This window comes from Solea solea, chromosome 5 (assembly GCF_958295425.1).
Source record: "Solea solea chromosome 5, fSolSol10.1, whole genome shotgun sequence".
Classification (NCBI taxonomy): Eukaryota; Metazoa; Chordata; class Actinopteri; order Pleuronectiformes; family Soleidae; genus Solea; species Solea solea.
The window spans coordinates 22,150,535-22,176,935 of record NC_081138.1 but is presented as its reverse complement, the minus strand read 5'-3'; the positions used below and the strand labels follow the sequence as shown (position 1 = coordinate 22,176,935).

Genomic DNA, 26,401 nt, shown 5'->3' with positions numbered 1-26,401 from the left:
CATGAAAATCAACTGAGCATGCCTACTCTTTTTCCCGGCTTCACAATCACATAGTAGCTCTTCATTCATACCTGACATCTCTGTGAAACAACCACAGGGCTTCACTGTTTGCACAGGGAGCTCCTCGAAGACAGCGGCCGAGGTTTAAAAGCCTTGCTCAAGGGCAGAGTTGTTATAGATGAGGTGGTGGTGGTGGTGGTGGTGATGGGGGGTTATTTATCCAAATGTCAAACCTTGATTCAAAATCACACCTGTCCAGTCACAACCTTTTAGTTCCAACAGCTTCACTGCCGCTGATCCCGAGCCAGATGTTGCTTTTTTCGATATTTGAGATTTTGTGAGCTGGGATAAAAAGGAGATAAATAGATATACGGCGGTAAAGATTAAAGCTGGAGTCTCCTTTATTGTGACTCGTCGCAGACACTGTGTTGTCGCCTGCTGTATAGTCAGACTCGGCGTATAACAGTAAACAACAACGACCATTTAAGAACCTCTAAATCGAGCCTCGCAGGCTCCATCTGCTCAAGGTAATTGGAAAGTTTAACGGCTGGAGGCTATTCTCCGGGTCTGATTGAAGCACAGGCGAGGAACAAACAGCCAATCTCATTCTCACTCACTTTCTCTCTCTCCCACATGTGCCCACACTCTTTTTATCTACTTTGGTGTAGCCCTTTTTACTGCCACTCATTTTCTCTAAGCCTCTACTTTGACTCGTCTCTGTCTTTTTTTCCCCTCCTTTCTCGTTCTCATTTGTCTCTCATTTATCACCCTTCTCTCCCTCCGTGTCGTTGATAAGCCTCGGAGAATCTGAAATTGGAATCAACTTCAAACTAAATTGCCAACTCTTGAAAATGAACCACCTGTGACTTCTGTGCTTTTGGCCAAAATCTTTCTCCCCTCTCTGCCAAATCTTGCTTGCTCAAGGTGTAACATAAACTGTTCTCCGTTCCTAATACAACAATGAGATATTGGAAGGATGGCAATGCCGATTGTGCCATGCAAACTTTTCTTTAGGGCAGGGGTGTCTAAACTTTTTTTTTTTTTTTAATGAGGGCTAGATTTGATAATGTCAAGATTTAGACCTTATTTTTTAACACTAAAGGTTACATACAAATACACTTATATTTTCATTCTTATAATTTTTAAAGGGCAATTTAACCGAACCTAAGCCATGCAGGGGTGAAACAAATAAAACAATTCTGCCTTTCTATGACATCTGGAGTCAGATATAATAAGATAATAAGGGATTAATGGATGTATCTGTCTGTCACAACTGAGTTTTGAACACTGGATTCTGGTTTCAAAGCACAACTTCTTACCAGATAATGGGGATTTTCTTTCTGTTTGACTCCGTCCTGGGCCTGCATTAGGGTTTCAACTTATGTGAATTTCACAGCAGTGAAACAGATATAACTCCTCCTCCTGCTGCTTTCTGTTTTTCTCTGTCAGACAGATATTGTGATGTATCACTACATGATTGTATTGGAATACAGCAGTTGTTGCAGATTGCATTTTGTGATTGCCACTCTGACAAATGAAAGGAAAAGTGCCAATCAGAGCACAAAGCAAAACACTACAGTACTATACAAAAGAAACATTTTGAGGTATTGTCACTTTTATCATCTCGTCCCTTTTTGTCTCGTGCTGATGTTGTATTCTGCAAAGAGAACCTGCTACCAGGTACAAGCATTTCTTAAAAATAGCCTTCAACATGAACAACTACTGTAATGAAGTCTGCCATGAAGCCAGACTGTAAATGTCAGCCTTGTTCTTGTTTCACCTGCTGCCCTTTACAATGCACTGAAACAACAGATTCACAGTCCTGATAATACTGAGAGAGAGAGACACAGAGAAAGTTCTCTTCTTGCACTATTATTGGCAGTAGCCACACTCTTCACCTACATATGTGGTGAGGCTATACTGTAGTTATAGCCTCACCAGCAGTGCAGCATATTTAGATCAGGAATGCCGTTAGATGACTTTTAAAACATGAGCGAAAATTATAAGCTTAGAAAGGTAAACATGCATCCACAATAAGCTCTTTTTCAATTTATTGTGTTTAAATATGGGGATTCTTTATCGTTTGTTTTAGGGGAGAAGTTAATATTCAATGTTTAATTGACAATTAAATTAAATTAAATTAAATTAAATTAAATTAAATTAAATTAAATTAAATTAAATTAAATTAAATTAAATTAAATTAAATTATAATTTCTATTAATGTATCCAGAGCCAAACAATCCTTAAAACCTTTGTAATTGCTTGCAAACTTTAACATGCAAACCTGAAACACCAGCGCATTCTCTCAAATGACTCATAGGACTTGCACATCATACATCAGTGAGCTCATCCTCCATAAATAAACCACTGTGTGAGTGTGAGAGAGAAAGTGAGAGCAGACGTATCACAATGACTTCATCCCTTCTTTCCTTTCATGCCACTCTGCTGCTCGAACATCCTGCTCAACATATACATGGACCAACTTCACATCACCACCTGACTCTTTAGCGAGCAGATACAACCTAAAGGTCCCAGACTGACTTTAAACTGTATTCAATAATTAGGTCGGTTGGGTAGGAAGTAAGGAAGAAAGGTCGATAGATAGGTAGGTAGAAAGGAGGGATGGTTGATAGATAGATAGATAGATAGATAGATAGATAGATAGATCTCAGAATGTGTGAAATGCTGTTTTCTATTCACAAAGAAGTTTAAAACAACATTGAATTTCAACCTTAACTCAGCAGCAAAAATCAATTGTGTCATAACTTTTTCATCCCTAACCGACTTCACTCATCCCCTTCGCAAAAGCTATGCACACACGTCACTGACTTAGTTGCCCGGTGTATAGACTCTCATTTTGCAAGCGCCTTTACTTTGAAAGTAAAAAAAAAAAAGGGTTTCACACGTACGAACACGGACCCACAACCACAAAAACACCTCAACACATCGTACTTGTCTCCCGCAGCCTGTCGAGAGTTTCTTTTTCCATCGTGAGGATAGAGTTGTGTGTGTTTGTGTGCGTGTATGAGCATGCTCCTGTGTGATACATCAGCGCATGACAGCAGGCTGGCTAATGTTAGAAGTGTTGTTAGCAGCTCTTCAAATAAACCGTCAGCGAGCGAGACTTCACAGTGTCACAGGGAGCTGGAGCTGGCACCTGCTACTGGAACACTGAGGCATTCTCACTTTCTTTTTTTGGCACTGGATGGTGGGATTTAAAAAAAAAAAACTTTTCAAACTCCAAAAAAAAAACCTAAAAAAACATTTTGAAGCACGGCATAATAGCAGATGGGTAAAAAATAGACAAACTAGACAAAGAAGTTCAAACCTCTGTCATGGTCACTTAGTGTCACACAGGGTTGCTATCCTATCTTGCAAGGATGGTAATTATTTAAAAAAAAATCCTGATCCCAGATGCATACCTAGATTATCACAAATCTAAACCTTTCCTTCTTGGGCCATAAACCAAATCCCCAGAAAATGTAATCCAAATCTGTCTTTGAGATTGTGAGTTATGCTGCTTACAAACAGACAAAAACACACCCTCCTTAAAAGAGAAAATAAATAAAGAATTAGATGGAAAAGCAGCATTCTAAACGTCTCCTGTCTGACTGGACGAGAAGTCAGACAGGAGACAACTGTGGTGCTACTTTGCAGTATTTTCTGCCTCTTGTTGTATTGCTGATGTGATGGAGAATCAGTTGCCATGGCAGCAGACCACGTGGTAGCAGGTGCCTTTGCCACTTTCACCACCATCCAGTGTGCGTTGTTGGTGAAAGACAAATGAGCCAACGTGTTTGTCCATTTATGTATTGTTTTCTCATGAACCTCGACGTTTCCACGCCTGTACAACTGAACAAAAGTATTATTACACATTACTATGAGCAACTGTGTTTGGGTGTGTTCACTCATGCATGTGATTTGCTGTTGTTTGCTTGCAGGAGTGGTGAGAGAGAGTGTTTGCTGTGGTCGAGCTCCCTGTGAGTTATGCAGAGGTGCTATAAATGTAAAACAGGCTTCTATTTGTCACTGCTTTAAATCTTGGATCTGTAAGAGTGGAAAAGCTTGACAAAAAAAAGTACACCTTGACAAAACGCAACCGATACATCCGTCCCCTATTGTCATTGTAAGCACCTCTATTTCCCCTGTTATCAAAGCTCCACCCCCCCAGACACTGGAAGTATCTGTGTGGGTTAGGGTTAGGGTTCATTTTGGCTACATTTTAGCCCCTTTTCCACCAGGAACTTTCATCTGGGTGGTTTGCGTTTCCACCGCACCTCAAAGTTCCGGAAAATGTATTCAAATCAAACCTGATTTGATGACGTACGGGGGAGTGGTATCAGAAGCTGCACTACATCTCCGACTCAAAGTCCCGATGAACCTCCTCTGAGTCTGGACCTCGTCGTCCGTCCACTTGAAATGACCGATAACGAAAAGAATATGCTCTTACTTTTATCTTCTTTTAATGGTCTTGTTTAAACGTGGGTTGCAGTCGCACTGGCTTTAACAGCTGCAACGCGTGTTCCACTAATCAGCGTTCTTCCGCACAAAGCCCCGCCCCTCTTGAGTTCCTGGTAGTCTGAATAAGTCAGAGTCACAAGTAGGTACTTCTCTGGGTGAAAGTTTGGGGTCAAGGGAAAGTTTTTTGGAAACGCGCTGATGTTTTTCAAGAATCCCGGGTAAATGAGAAAAGGGGCTATTGTGTGACATTTTCTGGAGTATATCTATTCAGGCTTGTTGTGTAGACTCAACGGTCACGCATTGACGGCATAAAAGTGGCATTACTTAGCTTTGAGTTGGTGTTTTGTTGGTGTGCTGGTGTAATTCAACTGTGACAACGACCACCTTGCGAGTCAATCAAATGGCAGGAATATTTCTTCATTAAAAGTATGGTCAGTTATTGCAAATGAACTGTGTGCATTGATTTGATGAGCTAAACTTACTACCCTTGTACAGAAGCTTGCAACCCCGCCACTTCACACAGTCTCGATTAGTGATTAGAGTTTGCTTTGTTGTCGTGGAGACACACTTGTTGCCATGCACGCTCACTAGCTTTTATAAGTGTATTTGCCTTAATTAGGCACATTAGGCTAATTTAATGTCAAGCAAATTAGAAATTCTACCAATTATTTAGGTCATTTGTCAGTCGTCGTCATTATCACAATCAAACATGACATTTAAATGTGAGAGACAAAACAAGCAAACGGCAGACGCTCTGAAATCTCCCAATCTTTTACATCAACCATTCAAAAACGGACAGATTAACGGACAGTACACACAAATAATTCCGTCTAATTGAACTCATTTCACTAATCCCAACCACTTTTTATTTTTCACCACTGGATTGCTGTAATTACTCGAATTGCGTGGGCTATTATTTCTCTGCAGTCTGTCCTCAAATGGATGTTTTCTTCACACAAGCAGCTAACTATCCCATAATAGGCTAACCAAATCCCATAACATTACAGAAGCGAGCCCCCGGTAACCACGGCAGCTGGGTTGCCACGGCAGTGACATGTGACAGATGTGAACCGCATACATATCTCCATCGAAGTTAATGGGCTCCTCATAGCTGAGGCAGAGCGAGGGTAAAAATATATGAATTTAATGCGAATGACGCCGCATGTCGCCGTGCATTTGTGCGTCTTTTGGGAAGAGGTGAGCGAAAATGTATTCTATATTCGGCGTGAACGCGTGTGTGTGCGCACATTGTGTATTTGTTTGTGAAAAAGAGAGCGATCATACCCTCGTGATGCTGTTCAGGTGTGGAAGACATTACCATATAAAGAGGTGGCTTCATCAGTAACAGTGAGACGGTGTGGATGGATGGCTTTGTGTGTGTGTGTGTGTGTGTGTGAGAGAGGTAGAGAGGTAGAGAGGAGGGAGGGCTGCTGATGCAGGAGAAAATGATTGAGGAGCTTCTTAGTGGTTTTAACATACAGTAGATACAAACCACCTCAGGACCTAATATCTATTATTGCATTGCTTCGCAACCTTATTGTTATTTATTTATCTATCCAAAAAAAATTTAGGTACTTATAAGGAAGCTAGAATACACTCAGTAGAGTGCGTACCTCAGCCAGGACCCAGCAACAAAACAATGCTCACGATGAGTTGTTTGGCGAAAAATATTTAACAAAAATATGTCAAAAGAACACCCTACAGTGAAAATGTAAAGGTAAAAATGTTAATCTACAGAGTCTACACACATATACAGTTCAGTTTTGTAGTTTAAGTGTGGCGTTAGGAGACAGATGGGTCTATATGTAAAGGAAAATGATGCAGTTGTGAGCGTCTAATTTGATTGGACAATTTACAGGAATGTTTGATATTGAGCATAACAGCACCTGGGACTTTTAACTATGACTCCGCTACACAGTTGTGTCTATAAAAAACTACCTAATGACTGCATCACAGCCGTGCTGATACTCAGCACAAGCGCCCTCCCTGATATTACTTAAACATCACTGAGAAGCCAAGATCAGCAGGTGGTTCACTTAATTGACTGAGGATTCAGGAACATAATTATATCTAATGTTTAAAACATGTGGGCTTCCACTGTTTTAAACTCAAACGGACATTAAAGGAGAGTGGAAGGATTGGAAATGATTTTCTTTGGGACCATTTCTCGCTACCAGAGTATTTCCACGAGGCCCAGTGTGTCTCAATATAAACACAACAGTGACTTCACCTCTTCTCCAGGCGTACACAGATAGTGGATGAGACAGGGATGAGATGGAAGCAGCATGAATGTGCTACTTAACATCTTGCAGAAACAAATTTACATTGATGGAGATCCCTGTGGATTTTTCCCCACTGCTGAATTTTACACGTCTATACCACGAGGAACTCACAGGGTGTCAAAACCAGTATGGATTAGATGTGTTGGCACATGCTCTGCTCTGACTCCTCCTCTATCCTATTGTCTCCTTTTATTGTCTCCTTGTTCCTCTGTCACACGCAGTCCTCTTTCTTAAAAAATTGTGAAATCATCAAACGCAAAAAGGTTTGAATTTAGAAGCGGAGCGCGAGAAGGAAGAAAGAACATTTTCTCTAATAATGTTATCAGTGTCATTATAGTCTCTGACCCAGAGTGGACACACTTAATTAGACTAACTACCCTAGCCAGTAGGCTGCCATGGTCAGCACACAGAACACTGTGTGTGTCTGTGTGTGTGTGTGTGTGTGTGTGTGTGTCCTCCTATGAGGAGCCAGAGAAGCTACAAAAAGCTTTGCCAGTTCCAAAATGCAGCAGATGACAAATTAAGGTTTGCCACAGTGTGGTAACAAGGACATTAAAGACAAAAACTCACAGTGGAAGATGAATGGAGACTTTCTCTTGGTCTATTTTAGCTTTAACGTCTCATTGTGACGTTAATGCTGACAGCAACTGATGGAAAAAAAGACCTTAGATTTACAGAATAAAGGAATGTATCCAAAACAATGTAGAGACTAAGTATCTATCAGGTTCTGAGGTCTGAAAAAAAAACCTGTGTCCTTACAAGCATAAGATCCTGCTGTATCTTTAGTGACCACACAGTCACTGCTAGGGACATAAGAGTCACTTGTTCCTTCTTTAATGTGAGACAAAAAAATAAAAATAAAAGTGCCTCAGACAACAAAGTCAGCTTACTGGGAAAGAGAGAGATTTTTCTTGGCTGCGTTATACAGAGACCTGACAACTTTTATAGCAACATGCATAAATAGATGACCCCAGCATGTCAAGATTGTAGACAGCTTCGCTTGTCTAATGTCACAGCATTGTGTCTTAGTGGTTGTGTAGTAAAAGATCAAAATCCATTTACTGTCGAATCTGCTGACAGCTGTTTCATTTACGGCCACATATTCACAGACACGGTAATGGCTTTGCTAATATAAACATGTTAAGTGCAATTAGTCTTCTACACTTCATATAACATGTTCAAAAATAGGAGTGCAAATGTAAGATCCCTCTAAATCTCAAACTGCTAGTAAGAAGTCAAAAAACATTTCCTTTTTTGGTTTTATTTTGTCTGATGTGGAACTGTGTATGTTTCACTTTATAAACACGGATAGTTTCTTTCAGCTGATCTGAAACAGACACACACACACACACACTGACCCACTTTCCTGGGCTGAAATGGACCAACCCAACACACTTCACCCGCCTTCAATTTATGACTTGTATGTGGACGCAGGAGGATGAATGAACATAAACAGACAGACACACAAATGTACACAACAGCAGAGTGGGCACTGAGGCCTTAACTGGGTACAGCTGTGCAGCCAGATGTGCTTCAGAGTGCTGTGGTTACAAGAGAGCATGCGATTTGCGTGCATGTGTGCGTCTGAAATGTGAAAACCTCTGTTCATTCTAATCCCTCAAAAGACCAACGTGGAATTGCATCGGGAAAAAAACACACACACACACACACACACACATGCTATACATGGGACTCTGATTTCTTTTGTCTGATGTAAGTGACATCAGTGCCATGTCTCCTAACAGCCACTAGGGAGCAGACTAATCAAGAATGACTGTGTAAATAAAGAATTATTATGCGTCCTCTAATAGGTAAATGGTCTTGAGTGGAGCTTTTGTACTAATAAAATGAATTACACATAAGTGTATGCATCATGGCTGTCTCACATCGGTGTCCATTTGGTGCTTTTCCACTACCCTGTCCCGGTGCGCATGCCTTTTTATTATAGTATCTGGTACTGGAGCCGATACTTTACGCAACATCGTCCAACTGCCGTCCACTGATTGGTCAGAGTGTCGTCACTGGAAGAATCATGAGCGGGGCGTCCGACACAAGAATCAAACCAAATGCCAAACTGTAGATCAGTTAAAAAGACTTTAAAATCCTAAAAAACGTGTATTAAATCTCATCATTTAACAGAGGAGTCTGGTGTATTTAGTGACAGCACTCAGGAAAGCGGTGATCGCAAATGGCACATGGAATCCCTTCCACCGTATTTCAGTTCAGTGACTGTGTCAAAATGAAGTACTGAAGTAAACTTTTTCATGAACTGAGTCTAATGATTCAGTACAAACAACGACTTTACAAGTGACAAGTTTCCCCGTGTCGCATGTAAAACAGTACAACCGTGCTATGATGACTCCGCCCACGTTGAGGAGATACTATAGTAATAGAAACCCATACCAAACCGTGTAGAGTTGAGCTGTGCCGTGCTGATCCGAACCGAGCCGAGGCCAGGCATGCCGGGACTATGTAGGGGAAAAAGCGACATAAGATTCTAATTCTAGTCTGCAAGATGCAATATTCAAATGAACTCTAGGGGCAGTGCAGAGGCAGGACAGCTACTGTAATGTCACCACATTGTTGCTACAAGGGCCACGAGTATGATTGTTTTTCATGATTGCCATGATCTCATAAATAACCACAAGCTAACCTTCTTCATTGTCGCCATGATTTTCTTTTCTTTTTTTTTAACAAAATGCAAATTTAGTATTTGAAGGGGAAGGGATTTTGACATTTAATGTCACGTGTACATGTGTGTTGTGTTTTCACAGTCTAATGATCTAACAAACTGTCTCAAAAAACATGCAAAATACCCGACATGACCTCACATGTATTATCCACAAGACAGTTCTCCACAGTTCAAGCTGGTATGCATGTGTGTGTGTGTGTGTCTATCTATCTACACTGGTAGGTGGATGTGTGTTTTATTCAAGCTGTGAGGGGTCACATATGTCTCAGTGTCCCCTTGGAATAACATGGTACCTCATGCTGACACCACAACACACACACACACACACACACACACACACACACACACAGAGTGAGCGATAGAGAGAGAGAGAGAGAGAGAGAGAAAACTGCTGCAGTGGCACATTTGGTGAAAGCGAAGGATTATTGGGTCACATTGCTTCTAAGGCCACCAGTTCAGCTTTTCCCAGACACAAAACACCTTTGTGGGTCATTTCTCTCTTGTAAGAGTCTGGAGAAGAAGTCACTGTGTAAAAAAAAAGGGAAAGCAGCCATGAAATCCAGACTACGCGAAGCTGTTCTTGGGGATGAAAACTTGCTTTATGTGTACAGTATGCAACCCTTGAGTGCCACTAGTGGTCGCGCAGTTGAACATGGACACGAGGCCTACAAAAAGGCGATCATGACAGTCAATGTCACTCAGCTATCGTGTCCGCTGTAGCCGATCAACAATGAAAACAGGCATGTAACATAATGAATGCTCATTACATAGGTAATATTTGTTTCCTGATGTTTCTGAGGCAGAATGCTGCATGTTGCGCCTTTAAAGGAAACAAACCACTACTAATACAATGTTACTGCTCATTGGCCAACAACAACAAACAAGAAATGACACAGGCAGTCCATCACACTTTGGTGCTCAGTCTTCATTTTCCCATTTATGCGCCTTATGCAAATCAACAATGAGTTACAGTATTTCTAAAGTGCCATGAAAGAGCTAATTGAAATGTAATAGAACTTGTTCATGCAGGAATCCACAAATTGATCCCGAGTGAGTTGATTCCCACGACTGGGCAACAAGAGCTGAGCAGGAAAACTTAATTAGTTAAATTTTCAAATGCATAACAGGAGCATGTTTATTCCGGGAACTGTGACTCTACAATGACAAATATCAGTGTCAGTCTCCATTTTATTGCCAAGTTAGTAAAAATCGTCTTTTCATTCACAAAATCCACAAACCAAAGATATTTTTATTCCATACAGCAGCAGCAGCATGGCATAGTTTATAGTATGTTCAGTGAATAACCCAATCCTTAACCCAAACTTCACAAATGATGTTTTAATTGGGAAGTTTACCCACAGTCTGCATTAAAGCCTGCACTTCCTAACTTGTGCTCGTGAAACGCCACTGTCTCCACATCTCCCTCTCTCTCTCTCTCTCTCTCTCTCTGCACCATAATAACCCCATAGAGCGTAGTAAATGCTGATTTGTTATCAATTAAATGAAAGCCCTATGCATGACCCCACTGTACTCATAAATCATCATCGAACACAGAGGCAACATGTTTAAAAAAACACACTGATTTCAATATGTTTCTAAAGGGCTGATTATAAGTGAAGTTTTATGCTATACAGAGTGTATTACATTTGACAAAAAAAAAGGCAATTTTATCTCAAAGAACATGAGTTGTTGGTTTACCTCTGCCTCCATCAGTTAGTGATTTGGCACTAAACCAGAATGAAGGATTTCAGATTGTGAAGTCAAACAGTGATGGAGGCAGCAGTGGATCAACAGCTCCTGTGTATTGTGAGCTTAAATAGCGGTTTTTGTCAATGGACTCTGGTGTGGTAGAGTGAGCAGTTTACAAATGATGATGACATTTTATTTTATTTTATTTTATTTTATTTTATTTTATTTTATTTTATTTTTAATTTTTTTTATTTACTTATTTATTTATTTATTTATTTTTTATTATATTATATATTATATTATATATATTATATATTATTTTTATTATGTGAGCCTTGTTTGAAGGCAAATATAAATATACATTTTTTTCTTTTGTCCCTGGTCACAGACATTTTTCACTGAGCTTGTCTGCCTGCTGCCAGCTGCTTCAGAGCACAGGGAGTGAACAGAGGTCGTTTTCACACGTAATAGTCTCCGCCAGACTCGGCACGATTGGGGACTCGGTTCAATTGGGGGTTGCAACATTCAGCCGGTCCGAGTTTGCTTTCACGCTGCACTTTAGTGACTTTAGTTCTATTTACCCACAATGCCTTGCGTTGTAGTCTGCTTCCTGCATTTAGTTCACTTGAAGCAAACCGAGTCCTATGTCTGACTGGTCACCTGTCTATGCTGCATCCCCTGAACTATCCATTCAATGCCTTCTATGAAATATGTTATAAAGAAAATTCAAAACTTTGATACATAATGAACTCATTTAGCACAAGATCCGATGCTCCATCATAAATCAACTGAGAATCGCTGAACTGATTAAATTAAAATTGATTACATGAACTAACTACAGGAAAAAGAAATGACCTGTCAGACAACATTTTCAAAAAAGCAGCAATCCATATAAATTAATATCTCTCCTAAATGGCTGCTGTCTTCCTGTAATCCATCATGGCCATTCCCTCGAAAGGGGAAAAAAGCAATAAAGAATAAAGCAAAGGCATTGATTATGGTGATATGATCAATCCAGTAAAATGGGTAACTGCATGACAAAAATCTAAACAGTCTTGTCTGTGGTTATCATTCTGTTGTTGGCACTCCATCGGGGATTGATTAACAGCTTCAGATACAATGATTATCCCTGTTCCCCAGAGGTTGTTTGGTTTCTTCTCTTATCAACAGTGAGTCAAATGATGGACAAATTACAGCAACATTATGATTGATGACAATAATAACCTCAGACAACACGGCATCTCTGTAAGCAAGGGTATGATTATGAGCCCAGTTTGAGGAACCATCATTGAATGTTACTATCACAATGCCACAGTTAATGATGGGGGCAAGTTGTTTTTGAAGGCTACGCCGCCGAGCATAACCAAATCATTTGTGTTCAAGGTGATCTTTATGTACACGTCCATATGCACCGTGAAACTGAAAAGTTAAGCAATGTAGTTTTTTACCTTGCTGGAGTACGGTCCAGGGATGAGCAGCTTCAGCGCTTGTCTTTTCAGCTCCGTCAGCCGAGCATTACAGTTCTCACACCATATCCCTCTTTCACTGCCAGGGGAACTTCCACTGCCCGAGGCTGGTGATCCGGTGCCAAAACCCGGGGAGCCACCAAGAGAACCAGGCGATCCTGTCCCAATCCCTGGAGAGATGGTTCCTGGTGATCCAGAGAAGGAACCTGGTGAGGAGATGCCTGAGCCAGGAGATGGGGTGCCTGTAGAGCTTGGCATGGAGCCGGCCCCCTCTGGGGTTGGACGTGTGCTGGACCTGGAGGTCTCTTCATAGGCTTTTCTGTACCATGTGTCAGGAAAGAAGGAGCCAGATTTGGTCGGTGACGTGTCAGGTACCTGTGAAGATTTTACAATAAGAGAAAATTATTAATAGTGGCTTCATTTCCCCACATGTTTTGCAAATCCAGTGACATTGCTATTCCTACTAAGGCTTTCGCAAAGAACATGAATGTGAATTTTGTTGTATATATATATAAGATATAAATATCTATTTTTTGTGAAAGTGTGAAAGTTGAAAGAACCAATACATTGTAATGTTATGTTAAAATCAAGTGTTAAGCAGAGACATGTGAGGTAAAACGTACAGTTTTACCTCAATGATGAAAACAGTAAAAAAAAAATAGAAAGATTAAATTGAAGCCTTTGCCAATTGCCTTCTTTTCAACCTGAGATTTGAAATTGATTGTCCAGCCCTTGTAGAGCACAATGTGAGGACCTGAAAAGCCTGAGAAAGAGAATCAAACACAAATCATCCTGGTTGAAATACATCAACCTGACTCACAGCACACATCATGCAGTCATCACACACAGGCAGTGTGCAGCCACTCGGTACACGAGGAGACTAAACTTCCATTAAATCAAATGGTCTTTCAATTTAAAACCCACAAGCAAGAAGCAGCAATGTTAAAGCAGTCAACATATTGGACGCTTGTATTAAGTAAATAGGATTAAGTCAGACTCGGTGCATACACACAGGTGTTATTTCCCCCCCACTCACAGAAGACTGCATGGGAACATCAAATGAGCCACAACGAGCTGGAAATTAGATCTTTGGTGGCTGAGTAAACCCAGACAGAGAGGAGAGACCCATTGATGTGGTGTTGGCTATTGAGGTTGAGCACTACTGCTACTGTAAAGCCTTACATGAGCTATAATGAGGCAGGAGTGGAAGTGCTCAGTTAACTCCAAACCAACCCTGTGTTATAATTTAACACTAATGAGTATGACTGAGATCGACCAACTTCACATTAGTACTTTTGTAAATGTCTTAACTCAGTTTCAAATCCACCAGTATCACATTGGAGCTGTTGGCGGAGCTTCTCCTCAGTCGCTTCTCTGTTCGGTGCAGACCAATTCATCATCTTAAACAATGAAGGAGTCAATGTAATGTCAATTATTTACTTGATTTCTTTCTTTATACTCTTAAAGCATGTCTCGTCCTATTGAATATTACATTAACCGTTTACTAATGTGCGTAAACTTGTAAGTAAAAAGCATGTTGAATGTTTGGGGGGATTTAGACCAAGAGAGTGGCACAGATAAGAGCAATATGTAAAAAAAATATATATAAAAAATGTGATCTTCACAAAGTCAACACGAATGAGACAAATCTGGTGTGAGGTGACATGCTTCTTTTTCATGTCAGCCTGAGAAGAAGGCTGAAAGTGAGTGAGGTGAGGTGAAGTGCTGCAACACTGAATGGGTTGTGTGTCCACCACCCTGCGGCTCTTGGAATGAATAACCTACCCCATATTTTCTGCTCCGGCTGCTCACAGACCTCTCCTTGGTCCCAGACAGTGAAGTCATGTTGGAGTTGAGAGATGGGGAGGAAGAGGAGGAGGAGGAGGAGAAAGAACCTCTGCTGCTGCGTCACATTCAAAAAAGGATCCACCGGGTCGACTTCAATTAGCTGCACGCCCCTGCAATTTGCTCTTCTGGAACCAGCCTCACGCGTCTTCCAAACGCACGTGAGTTCAACCACTTACATCCCCGTTCTGCCACCGACAACCATCAAATAAAATACAATCCAAAACGGTGTTTTTTCCCTTTTTTTTCTATCCCAGATGATGTTGCCTTCAATCACCTGTGAAGTCCAGGACAGAAATACGCCCAGCTCGTGCGTAAAAGCAGACCGCTCCCTGTCAGCAGCGCGTGTTGTGCGCTGAACGCGGCTCTCTGCTCAACAGCGCTCCACACTCAGCTATGCCTCCTCTTTGCTCCATCAGCTATGCTTCTCCGGCTGCCCAGGTGAAACCACACACACACGCGCGCAGGAACACGGGGCAGGTCCCCACGCACCTCTCTGATTCTCGGCGTTTCCAACGTGGTGTAGAGTCAGATCCTCGCTGTTTGGAGGTTTGAGGTGTGAGTATATCCAGAGACTCCTGTTGACTTCCCCGCGGCTCCGCACTCTGCTGAAGCGAGCGGTGGAGTGAGAGAGGAGCGGAGGAGCGCACATCTGGAGGAGGGGCGGGGCCTTCTGTCCCTCATCCACTACAGGCCAATAACACACATCCAGAGGTTGCAGCTGAGTGGCAGGTAACCTGCTGCAGCCTGTCGGACACGACTTTTGTTGTCAGTATTTTATTATTCTAGTCAGTTAGGTGCATTTGAAACAGCACAGTAAGCAAATCACAAACACATATGAAGAATATGCTGTGTGCTATACTGACTCAGGGTTTATACTTAAAATTGTTTCATCTACCAATTTAAATGTCAAAGATTTTTTTTATATTAAAAACAAACCCTGTCATGTTCCTATTGAAAGTAATCAATTTTGGTTTATTTCTTTATTGAAAGTTCTTATTATTGCATTATAGCAGTATGTATGTAGTTCTCAAACTTTTTATACAAAGTACCACCTTGGTAGATGGAGCGAAACTGTTATTATAATTTTTATTACATAATTATTATTATTAGTATTTGTTAATTGTTTAATTTTCGACGCACTCCTGTTAAACTTCCTCAGCTCCACGCTGATCACATTCCCTAGAACAGTATTTTTGATTTTCCACCAAGTACCACAGGTGGAAGCTTGCGTACCCCCAGTGGTACACATACCCCAGTTTGAGAACTGTGGCATCATAGTATATACAGCAGTTGTAATGCTCCATCGTGTTCTAAATCTGTTACACAGTGAATATTGAACTAAAGCATGACCTAAAAATCCAAATCATTACCCAAATAAATTTACCCCATTATAGAGTGGCATTAATATGTGAGTTAGGACTTAAGTTCTGAAGCAGCATCTGCAGATGAACTCACAGCACAGTGGAATCATTATCTAATGACAAACAGGGACACATCAAGAGACTTTGGGGGCCCAGGGCAAGGGGGGGTATCGCATTTTCAGTCATACTCTAACCTGTTGCAGCTGTCATGCTTCACTGGAGCTGTAATAGCTGTTGTGCTTCCACCTTACCTCATTAGTGTTTACACAAAACTCATAACTTAGTGTGCAGCACGGGCATGTCCATGGATGACCTAAGAATGAAACACAGCAATCTTCTGTAGTTCGCTGTAGGTGACTGGACTTGCTTTAGTTGAGTTAAAGATGTTTCACCTCTCGTCCAAGAGGCTTCTTCAGTTCTGGGAAAAAAACAGTTATTTAATCTCTGAGGCTGAAACCTGCTCAGGGAGTCATTAAGTTGAACAATGCTGAAACCTGCATTGAGAGGTGAAACATTTTCCACTCAACTCAAGCAAGAAGACTTTGACCTGGATGACTTAGAACGTTCACAGACAGAATACAGAGTCATGTGGAGGTGATAGACCCAATGTCTGTGTGTAGTCATTTGGCAGTGGCTTGAATGTGATGGACATTCATCCCTGCCATGAGTTTGGCGCAAGTGTGAACAAGCCAGAAATGACACGATCGTGTGAGGGCTCCAAAAGTTGTTGCGGTGCTTGCACCTCTGGATTTCTGTAATTTACACCTGCTGTGTGCTATGGATGTGTCAAAGAAAAGACTGATGATCATGGAGGAGAGGACCTTTTATGGACCTCACATGGGCTTCACATACAGAATCATTGGATGATTATCCTCCTATGCCCTGTGTAAATGGAATGAACTCCAAAGTGTGCTCAGTCTCTGGTGTTACATCCCCGATATTTTAAAATGTTACACCTGATGTGTTTAATGATTGTTGAGTTTTTTTTTCTTTTTCTTTTTTTAATGTGTCGTAGTGTAATGTGTTTTTGTTTTAATTAAAAGATGGCTTTTATCTAAATGAGACAAAGTGACTAAATAAAGATTAGATAAATTAAAAACACAAGTTGTATCAAACAGACAGACTTCAGAAACCGAAAATACACTCAGCTTTAAATAAAACTCCTTTTATCTTCCGCTGACACTGTGAGGGCACATTCTACTGATATCTCAGTGAAATCATAAACACTGCACCAGTGCCAGACCATAGAAATGTGGAATAGAGGCTATCATCTATTTTACTGAAACAGGGTCTAAATGAATCTAAAGCAAATGTTATTCTGCATGTCGACTGACTTACTGCTTGAGTTCCTTTGTGTGCTACCTTGCAGTTTAGAGCATGTTGACATGCAAGGATGCACAAACTATGCACATTATCAATTCTGTGTGCTCAGACAGAGCATATTCTCAGGTAGCACTGGTAAATAAATGTGGTAACACAGTGCCCTCTGGTGGTTTGAGCTATTTGCTGAGTTAGGCAGCATCTGTATGACTGGTGGGGTAATGATGGCACTAATAATGTAGTAATTAGGTCATACAGAAAAAACAATGGTATGGTAGTCATGGTAGACAAAGGTCTTTATTTAATATATTAAAACTATAAGCACTCCTGTGAATTTCTGCATCTTAAGTGATCATAGTTGGCCTTGACATGCAAAATTGTCCATACTGGGAAACACTTTTAAATCCACAACCAATTTAATGCCAAAATATTTCCCTGACCTTTTTATTGCTTTTCTTTTTGTTATGGCAATTGTTTTGTTTTGTTTTTCAAAACCAGGTGGCAATGGATTTTTTTTTTATTTAAGAATGGGAGGAGTATGGGAGAGCAAGGGGGTAAAACATCAAATTGCAATTTCCATAGATGGCTCAAAGCACAATCAAAGTCGAGGTTTTGCCTTTGATAAACCGATTTAATATTAATTCATTTTATTTATAAATCCATTCTTGGACGTTTGCCTACATATTTGTGTTTACACATGTGTAGCAACCACATAGATATGGCCTGGGTTCTATGGACATCATACAGATGCAGGTCCAGAGAGTCAAAACTGAACTGGGCAAAAAGGCTTTTAAGTTTTCTGCCCTGTCTACCTGGAAGGCTGTGCAGAAGGACTTGAAATTGATATATCTCTTAGCTCTGGGGGAATTCAAGACAATCATAAAAGACAGAGAAATAAGCTCATTAGGTCCCACTCTTGTTTTCCTGCAGTGTGTGATCATATTTGACTTGTGTCTTGTGTGTTTGGAGTAACATTCTGTGTTTGTGCTGCCGCCTTGGCCAGGTCACTCTTGAAAAAGAGCTTTTAAATCTCAATTCGTTTTTTTTAACCTGGTTTATTTTCCTTTATTTAACCAGGTAAAAAAAACTGGTTAATTATATGCCATAGAAGAAGATTAAAGCAACTGTGATCCAGACTCCAAACGATTGGTGGCGGTAACGTACCAAAACGTTGTCTGTGTAGTTTCTCAGTCATCCAGGTCTTAGTTAACTAAAAGTCACCGAATAACTAAAGACTGGACGTGTAGATTTATTCAACAAATATAAAAGACCAATTGCTTTCTTGAGAAAAGTCCATTTGCGACTGATTCAACGACTTTCTGACACCGTTACGTTTTTTTGCCTACCGCCATTTAAGACGTAGAAGAAGAAAGACGAAGAAGAGGAAGAAGGTGGAGAATTGTTGTTTATGATATGGTTTGCAGAAACTGGCGCAAACTTTTGCATTATTATTACCATTTTTCTCTCTGTGGAGACAGGGAAGGTTAACGGACTTTATTGTGGTGTTAATGCACTTTGACGAGCGACGCGTTGGAGTGAGCTGGAGTAGGAAGCTAATGCAAACGTTTTAAGGTAAGTGGCCTGTTGATCGCGCTGAAACCCCGTCACATGTTTTCTTACTGGTCATTTTAAGACTTCGAAACCACGTACGACGGCGAACATTGGCCGTTCTAGGTGCTTGTGAATTGCACGTCTTAAAATGACCAGTTAGAAAACGTGTGGAGTCATGTTAGCAAACTGGCTGCAGTGCACACTGACGTATTTATTTGTTTATCTAATCTTATTTTGTAGCCTTGCTATTCCATATACAATTTCCATTTGCTGACTTGCCATAAAAGCACACTTCATTTTATATGACAAGGTCCTGTTAAGATGATAACCTGACCTAAATCCCAGTTAGCTACAATCCCAAGTTGCTGCTGTGGTCATCCCTATTATTTTGCCATACAATCAGCTGAATGCAGAAAAAATAGTCATAGTAAGATTACCTAAGCAAATGTTTGGAATCTAAAGCAAATAGTTATACCTTAACAGTTGAAATGATGAGTTAAGAAGAAAGGTTCCATTTTGTTTTTCTACTGGCAGTAGAAAACAGTGAGTATTGGGTTGCTTTTATGTTCAAACGTTCAAAGACAGCAGTTTAAATAGTTCTGTTGTCCCCGATGTCGTATGTCACTAACTGAAGAAGTGACCTCAAGTGACCTACGCAGAAAATGTCAAAATGCAGTTATCATAATGTGCAAGATAATAATGGTTCAAAACAGACTTCTTGAGGCAGGGCTGAAGTCATGCAAAGTTCGAAAAAGCCCTTTTAATTCATGAAAGACAGAAGAGCCAGGATGTAGTTTGGTCATCTGCTCTGATGAATCCATTTTCAGCTTTGTCCTACACCTCGAGAAGCCTTCAAGCCACAGTCTCTCACCATCTCCATGGCAGGATTTTTATGAAGTGCCCCTTCATTCATGATTGACCGGGCTGTGCACCAAGGAGCATTGACCCATTGTTACCCCCCCAAAGAAAACTACTTTCTCTGGAGTTGTGGAACATTGTTGCAGCCAAAGGAAACATATTTTCTTCCAGGAAACATTGCAGGTGGCTAATTCATGCATCCCTAAAAAGGCAAAATGGGATAATCAGCAGGGACAAGAAAGTGGTGTAGCATCCTAAAATACATTAAAGCTGTAATCCTTAGGGCTTATTCCACTATATCTTAACTGATCTATGTGAGTATTGTTGGAGTTTGTAGTCTCCAAAGTCTGAAATCATTATTAACTCATTGTATTTTTATTGTGGATTTAAATTACAGTATTTCTCTGGAGTTTTGGTGACATGTTGCCAGTGGTTTTCAAATCTAAATTAGCCTAACCAGAGAAAACACAAATGCACTTTTTCTACATGGAAATGTTATTGGGCTACAAAAGCTGTAGAACAATTAACAGTATGGCAAACAACAAAGGACAGAATAAACTAGGACTGCACACAGTCATGATATGGCCCTCGCGTCCCCATGCAAGTTGGGGGAGTGCAGCAATTCCTGACCTCACTTTTTGCCTTTTGATGTGTCTAGCTCATTTACATGGACACCAAAATTTAAAATGACCAACTTCCTGTTGAGTTGAGGCCATGCTTACGGTCTACTTTTTTGTCCATCTTGGTCTATAACAACTTCCCACCAAGTTTCGGGACCTGTAATTCTTGTATCTGTAGAACAAGTCATTAAACACCTGTAAACCAGAGGGCAGCTTTTTAGCATGCCTTTGCTCTGTAAGCAGACTGCTGAGCGCCTGTGATAGCTTCCTTTGATCTTTTAAAGGCTTTGCGTCATCTTTTTTTAATTTTTCTTTTCCAGGTACATTAAATAACCATTATAGAACCAGAAAGAAGCCTCCTAAGAGTGGAAAACACCAACAATGAAAGGTAAGTCAACATGTGCACAATAAACTGGATCAAATCAAAATTGAAAAAATAAGTTGTTCAATCCTAAAAAGGATCCTAAACACTGAGGATCATGTGTCATTATAAATATCATCTTTCAGGGGGACCTTCAAAAACACGGAAAAGGAAACGTAAAACAACAGCAGTAAATGCCACTTCAAACACCGTTTCATCTGCAGACACAGAGGAATTAAATGCCATGTTAAGCAGTGACGTTTCAATCATCCACCTGTCGTCGGACTGTTCCTCACCAAGCACTCCTCAAAGATGCACAAGACGAACCGGACTGAGACAAGATTTCAGCTGGACCTCCTCACCAGTGCAAAGCAGCCTCACTGACAGCCTGACGAGCATCTCCAAGTCCCCAACAGGAGCAAAACAGGCGGAGCTAGAATACACCGAGGTCTTCACCCATTTAATTGATTGATCATCTTTACTCATGAATATTGATTCTTCTTTCTGAGCCCAAGATTTTTTTTCATTAATTATTTAACTGTTCTCTTGTAGGCATCGGACGCAGATTCACAACGCTGCAAATCAAAGTCTATTCGCAAACGCAGGAGGCGTTCTGATTCACAGCCAAGACAACTCCGAACCAGGGGCCAGAAGGAGCAAAAACAAACCTCTAGTAAAACTAGAGAACCACAAATCAAGTGCCAGAATGAGAGACAGACTTTACAGGGGGATACCACTCAACGCTCAAGACCAAGATTTGAACTAAAGCCTGATGCAGCAGAAGAAGGTAGTACTACCAAAACCTCCTGTCTATCTCATGCATTTTCATCCTTCTACCTTGCTGTTCGATGGCCCTTTCCATTGACAAAAACAGTGAGTGTCATACCTCATAGATTATGAGGTAAACCTTATGTTAAGTTTTCTGGTTTTTTTTTTGTTATCAGTCACAGCCACCTTTCACACACAAGGTGTCCCAAGCTGCTTCTCAGCACAGGGCGAGCACAGAGTGCAGTTGCCTGTATCTATGTAAAACACTGGATATGAATAATCCTATCTGTCACTAATTATTTTGTGCTGTGTGTAGTTATTTTTTGCTATTTTACCAACTACTGCGGATGCAACATCACATTTGTAATCCAGGTGAATAAATAAAATGATCCCCTCTAATTATTCTGTATTGTTGCTGTCCCTATTCTTCTTCTGCCCCACAAACAGATGAGTTATTGCTGTCTTCAGATCTGTCGATACAGCTGAGTCCTTACGAGGAACGGCTGCCGTCTTGGTCTTTCCAGGAAGAACCGGAAACTGAGGAGGAACCGGAGGAAGATCTGCCTAGTTTCTTGATGGAGATGAACAAAAGTGAGAGAGAATTCAGATGGTGAATGGCATATAACCTTTTATTAGCAATCAGTATAGACTGGATTATGTTTACATACATGTTGTTGCATTTCAGAGCCCCCGTCCATTACAGAAGGAGCATTTGTGTGGCACAAAATAAGAAATTATCCGTTCTGGCCTGCATTGGTGAGTTTAAAAACCTTTGTTGGTAGTTTGGTAAGAACATAACATAACAGAAAACAAAGCCTCACATCAGAGAAGCTCATGATTTAAAATGTTTACTCTGCAGGTAAAAAGTATGAAACGTAAGCATAGAAAGGCCAGCGTAATATTCATTGATGACCTAATGATTCACCAAAAGAAAGGGTAAGAAATAAAATATTTTTTCTCTTCCTGCTTTGTGAAATAATACTTCTGCTCTAAGCATTAAAATTACCTTATTATGACCCATTTAACCGGTTGTAGCATAAGCAAAGACACTGAGATCTGTTAAATGAAATGTTTGGTGTAGTGGCGAACTTAAACTTTGTTTCTATTCCTCAATCATCACGGCAGGGGAGACTCATGTAAATGTGTTGCACATTTATTTCCACTTGCCTTACATCCAGGGTGTTTTCATCCACATATATCCAAGCCCTTCTCAAATCAACAACACATGAAAATATTCTTTTTGATGTTCCAAGTTGCAGATGACGGTTTATAGCTAGTGATGGCAGTGCGAAACTGAAGCTCCGATGCGTGCTTCAAACCCTGAACTAAAATTCCATAGAACCACACAGTTAACATACATATTTTTTCTTTGTCTGGTTGTGGAAATAATCTATGTACAAAATAAAATAAATGAAATAGAAAACTAAGAATCCCCTTAAACTATCATGTATTGACCTAAAGAAAAAAATTTGTATGGAAGATATAGACTGATCGAGATGGTCAAACACAGTATCAAATATATAGGTATCAAATATTTAAAGCTTGACTTTGTTGTTGTGTTTGTTTCTTTAAGGTTTTCTGTAGGTCTGAAAACTCTAAAGCCTTTTGACTGCAAAGAAGCTGATGAGCTGGTGGTAAGAACTTCTCAAACTGTTAAGTTTCTTTTCTGATAACAATATTTTCCTTACACAGTACCAAACTATCTCTGTCCTTCATGTTGCTTTCAACACAGTGTAGAGCCAAAGAAAAGTATGACGCAGCAATTAAGTGGTCCATAGACCTTATAAAGGACTACACAATACGGATTGGTAAGTATTGTCTGTTGCAGACTGTAAATGTGTTGTTCTTACACAAGCGCATTATTTGCTTTAGGCTTATGTTTTATCTTTGCAGCATGTGGCTCATTTTCTGGCTCTTTCATCGAGTACTTTGCTCATGACATAAGTAAGTTAAATTGACATTCACAGAAAATACAGCTTGAGTTCAACTGTGGCCCTGCTTGGTTCTCACAGTGCATTTTGAATTGTTTCAGGCTATCCTGTGAGGAGAATGTACCCACAGGAATCCTCGGAGAGACTCACAATCTCCAGCGATTCGATGCTGGTGGATTCATGTGATGACGATGCTCTTGACGATGACTCCAGTGAACAGCTGGAGAACGTCACCTGTTGTTCAAAACGGCTGCTGCCGGACCGGACTCAATCTGTCCACAACCGTGCTACTCTAAAACTTGTAGATTTCATTGTCAAGCAGCACAAGGTGGAGGAACGCCTTCTGGTACGATTGATTAACATGTTGCTCATGTAGATTTTGGATGACATAAATGATTTCACAAAATGTTTACTCAAAATTCGCATTGGTAAGGTCTCAAGCACAATTTTGTGTGCCTCATTTTTTCATGCATGTTTGTATACTGTGCATTTATTTACATATTAGTGAAGTTGAAATGGACAGTGTGCAGCTTCATGGATGCATAAACAAATTTTCACAATGTATGTACTGCATTTAATCGGGGTAAATGGTTGTCAAAGGTCAACATAACCCGTCGCACCATACCATTTGTGGTGGGTTTGTGCATCAAGAACAAAATGTATTGAAAAAGGTCTTAAACTAGTGATTGAGAGCATAAACACCTCAAGAAAATGCTGTACAAATGTTATAAAATAATTGTTCTTATATGCTTGCATACAACTAATGGAGTTGCCCTCTTCTGACTATTTAAAATACAGATTTTAAAATGTTAAAAAAAAATATTCCAGTAAGATATCAGTGAACAAATTCTTTTTTCCTGGTACTTATAATTTATTCACTCAAGTGCATTTGAATAGTAAGAGTGCATCCAAATTCCATCTCTCCCAAATTACTCACCCTTTACCATGTTCTTCCTGTTACAGGCTGTTCTCCGTGGACAGCAGCAGTCCAGATGGCTTCGCTTCTTTCTGGGGAGCAATCGGAGACGCGTGGTGAACACGTACCTGGAAGATGAGGATCAGTTAGACCAGGTATACTGGTACCTAAACGATCTGTACGCCATGGAGATCGCCAGCACTCATTGCCTAGCTGAGGTGGTATTCACTGACCGAGTCCCCTTTGTCCTGGATGTGCTTCTTCCTGAGGTGCGCTGAAGCTTTCGTCAGCACTCACTTCAGTTACTTTTGTCTATTACAGCAGCTTTTTGTGTCTTTCCTTATATGTTCTCCGTTTTATGAAGTATATTTGTTGTGTGGAGGATGAAGTGGTAGGGAATGAATGGATGTGTCTTTCTGTCCAGGCCATCATCTATGCTATTGCTGGGGTTGATAATGTCTCGGTGAAAAAGGCAGAGGAAAAGTACCTGAAAGGACGATGTTTAAGCAACAGGTAAGAGTTTAACGATTATTAACATCCACTCAAAATTCAACTTTTTTTTTTAATTGCATAGAATAATATGATGGGTCGTTTTTTTTTTGGTTTTTTTTTCAGGGAAAGACAGGAGTTGGACGAGATGATTGTGCGGCAGATGAGGAAAAGACATCAAAAGACTACATTTTCATTTTCCCCTGAGACTCTCAGTTAGAGCTGTTGAAGCATTAGAGCTTGGTAAAGCAGAAACTTCAATTTATTTTTGTATGGTCTGTTTTTCTTACGTAGCAGTAATGGCAGTGTGAATCCAGAAGATGGCTATTGAAATATCAGCATGATAATCATCAACATTTAATCACAAAAATATTCACACTGCCATATATCATTGTCCAGGCTCGTAGGATATTGCAGGATAACGTGTGTAGTACCATGGGTTATCCTGCAATTACCAGCCTTGACTGACAGTTCTGCCAAATTAAACACACCTCAGTTTCATGAAAATTGTTATGTTCCATCACGAACTTGGAAACCATGCTCAGTATGTCCATTCGTGAAAATGTTCAAGCATCTCCTTCAAACTGTGCAAACTCTTCTTGTATACTTTTCATTACTCAGACTTCATTTGCATATCGAGAAATTTACACATTGAAAAGTGATGTTGCTGGTTTCACTGTTGTCAGCCATGTCGGGTGGTAAAGTGTCAATGTAACAACAATAATATAATAAAATAAAATGTGCTGGACTTTTCTTGATACCGATGTAACGCTATAAATTGTATTAATTATAGTTGTGTTATTTACACCAAACCAGTGTCACTCTTGTTGTGTTTGTTGTTACATTAAAGGGCAGTTAAATCACAGAAGTGGTTTAGTTTTTTTAGTTTTGTTTTCAAAGTGAAGTACTAAGTGTGGTGATACTGAACTTGATTTAAACACGTTTGCAACCACTTTCATGATTTTGGTTTTTAAACTTCATAACTGATGTGCAAATGTGCATTACATTTGCAATTGTCAACGCCAAAATTAAACCAAACAACTTAGGCTCATCTAGAATTCTTCACTATGTTAAAATATTTCTTGCAACTTTTACTCCACTACGTTTCCTCTATCTTTGTTTCTTGATACTACCAAATAAAATCAGAACAGTCTGTATTTATATGGAGTTTTTTTTTAGTCTTCACGTGCTTCATAGTTTCATCATTCACATGCTGCAACATGGGATTAATAGTCTTGCTAAAGGACACATATGGACTAGCAGGGCCAGGCATTGAACCCACAAGCCTCTAGTTGAAAGACAACTCACCCTACCACTGAACTACCATGGCAATTCTAACTCCTCACTTATTGAATACTTTTACTTTTGCTTCTAAAACAAGTACATGTTATATCAAAAAATATTTTTGATACTTAAATACAGTAAATATTATACACTTTAAGACTTTTAATTAAGTAACATTATAAAAAGTGATTTTAACTAATGCCAAAATCATTTTCTGGTATGTTACTTTTACTCGAGTATCCCTTTTAGGTACTTTATACAAGACTGGTCAGTTGGATTGGCACCCCCACGCAACCCTCATGTAGAGGATGAATCGGTAGAAGATGGATTGAAAAGAATTAATGTGGACGTTGAATGTATCAGAAAAAAATAGTAAACAAATAATGTTAACACAAAATAAAGTGTTTATTAGTGTATTTTTTTCAGAAAATAGTCATACACAATGTAAACAAATACATTTAATCATTGTGGACACATTCCTTTTTGTATTACTGTTTTTTGGTT

The 26,401-nt window shown here is 40.0% G+C and overlaps 2 protein-coding genes across 6 annotated transcripts in view; one reads left to right on the top strand and one right to left on the bottom strand.

The window, feature by feature from the left end:
* kif26ba (kinesin family member 26Ba) overlaps positions 1 to 15,026 on the bottom strand; it is an 84,509-nt gene extending 69,483 nt beyond the window's left edge. For all 4 annotated transcript variants that reach the window (XM_058629790.1, XM_058629793.1, XM_058629791.1 and 1 more), the window contains exons 1-2: positions 14,376 to 15,026; positions 12,573 to 12,965 (exon numbers count right to left, since the gene is read on the bottom strand). In XM_058629790.1, the coding sequence (XP_058485773.1) occupies positions 12,573 to 12,965; positions 14,376 to 14,435 (453 nt within the window). In that variant the 5' untranslated portion in view covers positions 14,436 to 15,026. The remainder of the gene's footprint in view (positions 1 to 12,572; positions 12,966 to 14,375) is intronic.
* A 3,209-nt stretch (positions 15,027 to 18,235) lies between these two features.
* On the top strand, positions 18,236 to 25,763 carry LOC131460022 (PWWP domain-containing DNA repair factor 3A-like). 2 transcript variants are annotated; one of them, XM_058630256.1, is made up of 15 exons: positions 18,236 to 18,510; positions 18,598 to 18,691; positions 20,469 to 20,536; positions 20,656 to 20,957; positions 21,062 to 21,296; positions 21,725 to 21,868; positions 21,963 to 22,033; positions 22,137 to 22,213; positions 22,851 to 22,911; positions 23,010 to 23,085; positions 23,171 to 23,221; positions 23,310 to 23,554; positions 24,172 to 24,393; positions 24,549 to 24,637; positions 24,740 to 25,763. In XM_058630256.1, exons 3-15 carry the CDS (start codon positions 20,530 to 20,532, stop codon positions 24,831 to 24,833), a joined length of 1,674 nt encoding a protein of 557 aa, XP_058486239.1. In that variant the 5' UTR covers positions 18,236 to 18,510; positions 18,598 to 18,691; positions 20,469 to 20,529; the 3' UTR covers positions 24,834 to 25,763. The 2 variants fall into 2 exon arrangements, with proteins under 2 accessions (XP_058486239.1, XP_058486238.1); XM_058630255.1 differs by having other exon boundaries at positions 18,237 to 18,691.
* The last annotated feature ends 638 nt before the right edge of the window (positions 25,764 to 26,401 follow it).